The sequence below is a fragment of the Aplidium turbinatum genome, chromosome 18 (genome assembly GCF_918807975.1).
Source record: "Aplidium turbinatum chromosome 18, kaAplTurb1.1, whole genome shotgun sequence".
NCBI lineage: Eukaryota > Metazoa > Chordata > Ascidiacea > Aplousobranchia > Polyclinidae > Aplidium > Aplidium turbinatum.
In genome coordinates, this window is record NC_137489.1 from 4339666 (window position 1) to 4350098 (window position 10433).

A 10433-nucleotide genomic window follows, 5' to 3' on the forward strand; every position below is an offset into this window, starting at 1 on the left:
TAATCCGCAATACGTGCCACTTAAATTTTACATGTATCGGATTCAGTATTAAATTACCTTTATAGGGATGTGCACCAATAAGATGGCATTTGGAAGGAACTCCCAGCAAAACGCTTCAAAGATGGAAGATATATTTACGATAAACATTAAAATAATAAGATTTTTGCAGAATTGACACAACTTCAAACATCTCCAAATAAAACTATAATCCGCAATACGTGCCACTTAAATTTTACATGCATCGGATTCAGTATTAAATTACCTTTATAGGGATGTGCACCAATAGGATGGCATTTGGAAGAAACTCCCAGCAGAACGCTTCAAAATTGGAGCATATATTTACGATAAACATTGAAATAATAAGATTTTTGCAGAATTGACACCTCTTCAAACATCTTCGAATAAAACTATAATCCGCAATACTTGCCACTTAAAATTTACATGCATCAGATTCCGTATTAAATTACCTTTCCAGGGATGTGCACCAATAGGATGGCATTTGGAAGGAACTCCCAGCAAAACGCTTCAAAAATGCAGCATATATTTACGATAAACATTAAAATAATACGATTTTTGCAGAAATGACACCTCTTCAAACATCTTCAAATAAAACTATAATCCGCAATACGTGCCACTTAAATTTTACATGCATCAGATTGCGTATTAAATTACCTTTATAGGGATGTGCACCAATAGGATGGCATTTGGAAGGAACTCCCAGCAAAACGCTTCAAAGATGGAGCATATATTTACGATAAACATTAAAATAATACGATTTTTGCATATTAGACACCACTCCAAACATCTTCGAATAAAACTATAATCCGCAATACTTGCCACTTAAATTTTACATGGATCGGATTCAGTATTAAATTACCTTTCCAGGGATGTGCACCAATAGGTCGGCATTTGGAAGAAACTTCCAGCAGAACGCTTCAAACATGCAGGAGGATACATTTACAATATTCTAGAAAAAAAAATACGATTTTTGCAATTAAACACCACTCCAAACATCTTCAAATAAAGCTATAATCCGCAATACCTGCTACTTAAATTTTACATGCATCGGATTCAGTATTAAATTACCTTTCCAGGGATGTGCACCAATAGGTCGGCATTTTGAAGGAACTCCCAGCAGAACGCTTCAAAGATGCAGGAGGATACATTTACGATATTCTAGAAAAGAATACGATTTTTGCAATTAAACACCACTCTAATCATCTTCACATAAAACTATAATCCGCAATACGTGCCACTTAAATTTTACATGCCTCGAATTTAGTATTAAATTACCTTTCCAGGGATGTGCACCAATAGGATGGCATTTGGAAGGAACTCCCAGCAGAACGCTTCAAATATGCAGGAGGATACATTTACAATATTCAAGAAACAATACGATTTTTGCAATTAAACACCACTCCAAACATCTTCGAATAAAACTTTAATCCGCAACATGTGCCACTTAAATTTTACATGAATCGGATTCAGTATTAAATTACCTTTCCAGGGATGTGCGCCCATAGGTCGGCATTTGGAAGGAACTCCCAGCAGAACGCTTCAATGATGGAGCATATATTTACGATAAACATTAAAATAATAAGATTTTAGCATAATAGACACAACTCCAAACATCTTCGAATGAAACTATAATCCGCAATACGTGCCACTTAAATTTTACATGCATCGGATTCAGTATTAAATTACCTTTCCAGGGATGTGCGCCCATAGGTCGGCATTTGGAACGAACTCCCAGCAGAGCGCCTCAAAGATGGAGCATATATTTACGATAAACATTAAAATAATAAGATTTTTGCAGAATTGACACCTCTTCAAACATCTCCGAACAAAACTATAATCCGCAACACGTGCCACTTAAATTTTTCATGCATCGGATTTAGTATTAAGTTGCCTTTATAGGGATGTGCACCAATAGGATGGCATTTGGAAGGAACTCCCAGCAGAACGCTTCAAAGATGGAGGATATATTTACGATAAACATTAAAATATGTTTCTCGGCAGCCGATTTGTAGCAAGAATTGACAGCGATAGACATCGTGTTTCGCCCATGAGGCTGGGCTTTTTAGTATCGCACCACTAGTGTTAAACTGTTTTATTTGCATCAACGGCGCACGGGTACAAATAATTGACACGGCGAGAGAGCACAAACAATCATAGCCAGGTCGAAGACTTTAGAAAACCGGCCTGCCACACCCCGCGGCGGCGGGGAGCGGCGTGATTTAGGGGTGACGATGCACCCGGAAGGGTAAGTGTACCAGCTTAGGTCGCGGGGGCAAGGAATGATTTTCGACCACCGCTTTACCAGTCAGTTTAACTATTATCTTTGTGGAAACAAAGAAAGAGCCAAACAAAACCAGCAGGCGCCAGGGCAGAGGACATGTGAAGAGAGGGGCGTTCTTCCCGGCTATCAGCACAAGGCTGAGCACTCGCTAGTACAGCGAGCAGCTGCGATTCGCTAACCATAACTGTGTAGCTTCGATAGCCGGGAATAACGCCCCTCTCTTCACAAACATTAAAATAATAAGATTTTTGCAGAATTGACACCTCTTCAAACATCTTCGAATAAACTTATAATCCGCAATACGTGCTACTTAAATTTTACATGCATCAGATTGAGTATTAACTTACCTTTATAGGGATGTGCACCAATAGGTCGGCATTTGGAAGGAACTCCCAGCAGAACGCTTCAAAGATGGAGGATATATTTACGATAAACATTAAAATAATACGACTTTTGCAATTAAACAGCACTCCAAACATCTTCGAATAAAACTATAATCAGCAACACGTGTCACTTAAATTTTACATCCATCGGATTCAGTATTAAATTACCTTTCCAGGGATGTGCACCAATAGGTCGGCATTTGGAAGGAACTCCCAGCAGAACGCTTCAAAGATGCAGGAGGATACATTTACGATATTCAAGAAAATAATACGATTTTTGCAATTAAACACCACTCCAAACATCTTCGAATGAAACTATAATCCGCAACACGTGCCACTTAAATTTTACATGCGTTGGATTCAGTATTAAATTACCTTTCTAGGGATGTGCACCAATAGGTCGGCATTTGGAAGGAACTCCCAGCAGAACGCTTCCAATATGCAGAAGGATACATTTACGATAAACATTAAAATAGTACGACTTTTGCAATTAAACACCACTCCAACCATCTTCGAATAAAACTATAATCCGCAACACGTGCCACTTAAATTTTACATCTATCGGATTCCGTATTAAATTACCTTTCCAGGGATGTGCAGCAATAGGTCGGCATTTGGAAGAAATTTTCAGCAGAACGCTTCAAAGATGCCGGAGGATACATTTACGATCTTCTAGAAAATAATACGATTTTTGCAATTAAACACCACTCCAAACATCTTCAAATAAAACTATACTCCGCAATACGTGCTACTTAAATTTTACATGCCTCGGATTCCGTATTAAATTACCTTTCCAGGGATGTGCACCAATAGGTCGGCATTTGGAAGGAACTCCCAGCAGAACGATTCAAAGATGCAGGAGGATACATTTACGATATTCAAGAAACAATACGATTTTTGCAATTAAACACCACTCCAAACATCTTCGAATAAAACTATAATCCGCAACACGTGCCACTTAAATTTTACATGCCTCGGATTCAGTATTAAATTACCTTTATAGGGATGTGCACCAATAGGTCGGCATTTGGAAGGAACTCCCAGCAGAACGCTTCAAAAATGGAGCATATATTTACGTGAAACTTTAAAATAATACGATTTTGCATAATAGACACAACTCCAAACATCTTCGAATAAAATTTTAATCCGCAACACGTGCCACTTAAATTTTACGTGCATCAGATTTAGTATTAAATTAATTTTCTAGGGATGTGCGCCAATTGGTCGGCATTAGGAAGGAACTCCCAGCAGAACGCTTCAAAGATGGAGCATATATTTACGATAAACATTAAAATAATGCGATTTTTGCAGAATTGACACCTCTTCAAACATCTTCAAATAAACTTATAATCCGCAACACGTGCCACTTAAATTTTACATGCATCAGATTTAGTATTAAATTATCTTTCCAGGGATGTGCACCAATAGGTCGGAATTTGGAAGGAACTCCCAGCAGAACGCTTCAAAAATGGAGCATATATTTACGATAAACATTAAAATTATACGATTTTTGCATAAAAGACACCACTCCAAACATCTTCGAATGAAACTTTAATCCGCAATACGTGCCACTTAAATTTTACATGCATCAGATTTAGTTTTAAATTACCTTTCCAGGGATGTGCACCAATAGGTCGGCATTTGGAAGGAACTCCCAGCAAAATGCTTCAAAGATGCAGGAGGATACATTTACGATATTCAAGAAACAATACGATTTTTGCATAATAGACACCACGCCAAACATCTTCGAATAAAACTATAATTCGCAATACGTGCCACTTAAATTTTACATGCATCGGATTCAGTATTAAAATACCTTTCCAGGGATGTGCACCAATAGGTCGGCATTTGGAAGGAACTCCCAGCAGAACGCTTCAAAGATGCAGGAGGATACATTTACGATAAACATTAAAATAATAAGACTTTTGCAATTAAACACCACTCCAACCATCTTCGAATAAAGCTATAATCCGCAACACGTGCCACTTAAATTTTACATCTATCGGATTCCGTATTAAATTACCTTTCCAGGGATGTGCAGCAATAGGTCGGCATTTGGAAGAAATTCTCAGCAGAACGCTTCAAAAATGCAGGAGAATACATTAACGATCTTCTAGAAAATAATACGATTTTTGCAATTAAACACCACTCCAAACATCTTCAAATAAAACTATAATCCGCAATACGTGCTACTTAAATTTTACATGCCTCGGATTTAGTATTAAATTACCGGATGTGCACCAATAGGTCGGCATTTGGAAGGAACTCCCAGCAGAACGATTCAAAGATGCAGGAGGATACATTTACGATATTCAAGAAACAATACGATTTTTGCAATTAAACACCACTCCAAACATCTTCGAATAAAACTATAATCCGCAACACGTGCCACTTAAATTTTACATGCATCGGATTCAGTATTAAATTACCTTTCTAGGGATGTGCACCAATAGGTCGGCATTTAGAAGGAACTCCCAGCAGAACGCTTCAAAAATGGAGCATATATTTACGATAAATATTAAAATAATAAGATTTTTGCATAATAGACACAACTCCAAACATCTTCGAATGAAACTTAAATCCGCAATACGTGCCACTTAAATTTTACATGCATCGGATTCAGTATTAAATTACCTTTCCAGGGATGTGCGCCAATAGGTCGGCATTTGGAAGGAACTCCCAACAGAACGCTTCAAAGATGGAGCATATATTTACGATAAACATTAAAATAATACGATTTTTGCATAATAGACACCACTCCAAACATCTTCGAATGAAATTATAATCCGCAACACGTGCCACTTAAATTTTACATGCATCAGATTTAGTAGGCCTATTAAATTACCTTTCCAGGGATGTGCACCAATAGGTCGGCATTTGGAAGGAACTCCCAGCAGAACGCTTCAAAGATGGAGCATATATTTACGATAAACATTAAAATAATATGATTTTTGCATAATAGACACCACTCCAAACATCTTCGAATAAAACTATAATTCTCAATACGTGCTACTTAAATTTTACATGCATCAGATTCAGTATTAAATTATCTTTCCAGGGATGTGCACCAATAGGTCGGCATTTGGAAGGAACTCCCAGCAGAACGCTTCAAAGATGGAGCATATATTTACGATAAACATTAAAATAATACGATTTTTGCATAATAGACACCACTCCAAACATCTTCGAATAAATTTGTAATCCGCAACATGTGTGTTATGTATTTTAGTTTATTTGCATTGAAACGATGTACTTTGTTTTCGCTTCCCTCAGGTCTTCTCTTTTGCTTAATTCTCATCCGCCTGCCTTTGTTAATTGGCACTTCTCGTTTTAGGCTTACTTTGCAGGTTTCACACTATATCTTGGTTGTGCAATTTTATAATAAAACAGAGTTCCAGTATGACTCTGATTGAATGAGCTAAAAACACAACAGAGTTATTTGGCGACGAGGGTGGGATGCTGAACGTCTGAACGAGAAACTTACAGTGGTACTCAGAAGTGTTCAGTCTTAGTCCCTACGAGTTTTACTTTCTACAAGTTTTAGTTTTTTTAAATTATTTACAATATGGACAAGGTGGTGGAGTTAATGCAGTCGCAGCTAGAACATATGCGACAACAAATGCAGCAACAAGAAGAACAGGCACGACAACAAATGCAACAGCTAGAACGTCATTATGAAGAACAACTGAAGGAGTTAATTTCAGCCCTCAAAATTCCATGCGAATCAGAAAACCAAAATCGATTATCTCAAGCCATTCCTAAATTTTGTGAGTTTAATTCAGCTTTAGAACTTTGGACTGATTATTGGTCACGTTTTTGCACATTTGTAAAAGCACAGTTCGTTCCTGATGATAAAAAGGCTCAAGTTTTCCTCACTAACCAGTCAGCCAGCATCTACAAGATGATCCTCAATCTGGCCGCACAAGAGTCTACAGCAAAGCCAATCAATGAACTTACAATGGAGGAAATTTCGAATTACATGAAGGCACAGTTCGACCCTAAGCGCTTCGTTATTCGTGAACGATTTCGCTTCTGGAGCAACTTGAAGCGGAAACCAGGTGAGACTGTTCCAGAATTGGGTGCACGAATAAGGCAAGCCGCTGCCACGTGCGACTTTTCTTCTATTACTAATCCTTTAGATGAAGCTTTGCGTACTTGTTTTATGTGCTCGGTAGGAAACGAAGCAGTTCTTAAAGCTCTCTTTAAAATTAAACCTGACGATCTTACTTTTTCACGTGCTCTTGAAATAGCCATAGAAACTGAAGACGCTGCAAAAGTGGCTAAGGAGACGGTGTTTGGCACTGAACCGTCGGTGGTACATAAAGTTAAAGGCACCGATAGACGATATTCTTTCAAGAAAGCTACAGTGGCCAGTGCTAATGCGAACAAGCAAAGTAAGTGCTATCGATGTGGTAACTCTAATCACCTTGCTAACAACTGCAGATTTAAAAATGCGGTCTGTCATTTCTGTAAACTTACAGGGCATGTACAATCCGCATGTCGTAAAAAAGCCGCACAAGTTCATTCTTCTAAGGTCAACTGCATACAGGAGGTAAATACTGTTCATAATTCGTCGAGTAAAGTTCCTAAACTCGAGGTTCGAATTTTTATTAAGTCTTTTCCCGTCTTAATGGAACTTGATACAGCCACAGGGGGAAATTTCATCTCTTCTGAAGTTTGGTCGCAGCTAGGCAAACCTATCTTGCAGACTCCGCAGCTACGTTTTCAGTCGGCAAGTAAGCACTCGATGCCTATTATTGGATCTTTCACTGCCGAAGCGAGCTGCAACAAACCGGGAAAGACGACCACAGTTCAATTTATAGTATGTGAAATCCCTAACCTTAACTTATTAGGGCGTGATGCTATTCAAGCACTAGATATTTCGGTAGATAAGTGTTTTTCTTCATCTTTACATGCCATTCATCGTCACAACGACATAGATTTTAACTTGCAAAAATCATGTTCCGAGTTATGTGACCAATACAAAGACTTATTTAAACCTGAGTTAGGTTGTCTTCAGGATTACGAATTAGAGATTGAGTTTAACTCTGATTGTAAACCAGTGTTTTCAAAGCCCAGACCAGTGCCTTTCGCCATTCAAGAAGACTTAGCTCTTGCCTATGACGCCGGCATAGAAAAAGGTATCTGGACACCTGTACAATTTTGCGACTGGGGAACTCCTGTAATACCAGTTCGCAAGGCTTCTACCGAAGGTAAGAAATCCAAATTAAGGGTTTGTGGTGACTATTCTTCGACAGTTAATCCACAACTTAAAACTCACAGGCACCCTTTGCCTCTTCCAGAGGATTTAATGCGTAAACTAGGGGGTGGCCACGGATTCACTAAGATTGACCTGGCAGATGCTTATAACCAGATTAGGTTAGGTCCAAAGAGTCGAAAAATATTGGCATTAAGTACCCATAGAGGGGTTTTACTGCAAAATGTTATGCCATTTGGCATCTCTTCTGCCCCAGGCCATTTCCAAAAGATAATGGATGATTTAACTAGTGACCTTCCAGGTGTAGCAGTCTACCTGGATGACATTTTGATAAGCGGAGCTACAGCGGAAGAGCATTTCCAGAACCTTAAACGACTACTCGATCGTTTATCTTCGAAAGGTCTTAGATGTAGGAAGGAAAAATGTAGATTTGCCCAGGCAAATGTCGAGTACTTAGGTCATGTTTTTTCTAAACAGGGGATTTCAAAGGGCCCTAAAGTCGATGCTGTGCTGAACATGCCTGCTCCTTCCAATGCTGGTACCTTACGTTCTTTTCTGGGGTCGGTTCAATTTTATTCTAAGTTTATGCCCCCAGATTTTTCTACAGTAGCGCAACCGTTATATCATTTAACCAAGAGTGGTGTTCCTTGGAGATGGGAACACAAAGAAAAATGCGCTTTTGCAAAATTAAAAACGTTTCTTTCCGCAGACGATGTTCTCGTACACTTTAACCCGTTGCTTCCTTTAGGAATTGCATGCGACGCTTCAAGCGTGGGCATTGGCGCCACACTGTTTCACCGCTCCCCAGACGGAAGCGAGAGGCCAATAGCCAATGTGTCGAAAATCTTGACAAAGTCTCAAAGAAACTACAGCCAAATCCAAAAGGAGTCTTTATCCACCATCTTCGCTTTGAAGAAATTTTACCAATACCTCTACGGTAGGAATTTTATTTTGGTAACAGATCATAAGCCTTTACTTTCACTTTTTGGTCCAGATAAACCTACCCCTTCGCTGGCGGCTAACCGGTTAGCACGCTGGGCGTTGTTTTTGAGTCAATTTAGTTATACTATAGAGTATCGCAAAACAACGCATCACCAAAATGCTGACGCCTTGAGCCGTCTTCCGTCCAACGATGACACAATTTTTGATGGGGAGGAAAGTGCAGATGATGTTGATATTGTCTGCGCAATTGATACGTTGGATTCGCAGGTTAGTCATTCCGATTCTTCTACTTTGCGCAAGGAAACTTCCAAGGATCCAGTCTTGTCTAAAATCATTCGCTTTACACAAGAAGGATGGCCTGCGAAATCAAATGCTAACGATCCAATCGAACAGTTTAGAAGAGTTGCTGATTCTCTAACAACATGTTATGGTTGTTTATTATATGGTTCTAGAGTAGTTATTCCTTTTAAACTCCGCAATGATATTCTTTCTCTTTTTCACGAAGGTCATTTCGGCATGCAGCGAATGAAACAGCTGGCCAGGACAGCAGTCTACTGGCCCAATATCGATGCGGACATTGTCGACCTCTGCCGAACATGTACTACATGTGGTGAGCATCAAGCTGCACCAAGCAAGGCTCCTATCCACCCATGGATAGCTCCAGAGAAGCCTTGGAGTCGAATTCATGTCGATCACGCTATTAACTTTTTAGGTTCCAACTGGCTTATTGTTACCGATGCTTATAGTAAGTATCCTTCTATTCACCCAACTTCTTCCGTATCGACGTCTGCTACTATTGATCTTTTAGAGCAGGATTTTGCCCATTTTGGATACCCCCACTCCATTGTCTCAGACAATGCGACTACGTTTTCTTCAGAAGACTTCAAGAATTATTGTAAAGCTAGGGGTATAGTCCACATCACTGGAGCACCATACCATCCAGCTACGAATGGTGCTGCAGAGCGTTTGGTGCGCACTTTCAAGCAGGCGTTGAGAAAATCGTCGTTACCGCCTAAAAGTGCCACCACTCAATTCTTGATGCAGTTTCGCCGTACGCCTAATGCCAGTGGTTACTCTCCCAGTGAGTTATTAAACCACCGACAACTACGTACTAAATTAGATATTTTACTTCCTTCCTCAGCTCAGATCACGAAACCATCGACGAGTCCTTCGCCTCGGAAACAAAACCGGAAAACAATTAACTTCGATTACATCCAAGGATGTTGGTGATCCTTGTTATGCTTTATACTTTGGTTCCAGGCAAAGCCGAAGCCCTCGGTGGGTTCCTGCCGTCGTGGTGAAGCGACACGGGAGTCGTAGTTTGCAGGTTCGAGTGGACCTTCGAGGTCCAATATGGAGACGCCATATCAACCAGCTACGTCCGCGTTATATCTCGCCGGAAGACGGGGACCCAGGGGAGACTACTTTCACGTCGTCATCGACAGCTGACGAGTTTCCAGTTCCATCGATGCCGATTGCGACCGAGGATTCATTGACGCCGATTGCGACCGAGGATTCATCGACGCCGACAGCGACCGAGGATTCATCGACGCCGATTGCGACCGAGGATTCATCGACGCCGATTGCGACC

General features: G+C 40.0%; 1 protein-coding gene across 1 annotated transcript; it reads left to right on the forward strand.

Annotated features, from left to right (window-relative positions):
• Window positions 1-6247: 6247 nt before the first annotated feature.
• Window positions 6248-10072, forward strand: LOC145787898 (uncharacterized). The gene is made up of 3 exons (XM_082599736.1): window positions 6248-7895; window positions 8610-9272; window positions 9555-10072. Exons 1-3 carry the CDS (start codon window positions 6248-6250, stop codon window positions 10070-10072), a joined length of 2829 nt encoding a protein of 942 aa, XP_082455862.1.
• The last annotated feature ends 361 nt before the right edge of the window (window positions 10073-10433 follow it).

Excerpts from the sequence above, each read along its gene's own strand:
- LOC145787898 (XM_082599736.1), top strand. The coding sequence starts at position 6,248 with ATGGACAAGGTGGTGGAGTTAATGCAGTCGCAGCTAGAACATATGCGA. Across the intron at positions 7,896-8,609 it reads TCGCAAGGCTTCTACCGAAG|ACGATGTTCTCGTACACTTT; the intron begins GTAAGAAATCCA and ends TTCTTTCCGCAG. Across the intron at positions 9,273-9,554 it reads TTCTCTAACAACATGTTATG|GTTCCAACTGGCTTATTGTT; the intron begins GTTGTTTATTAT and ends TTAACTTTTTAG.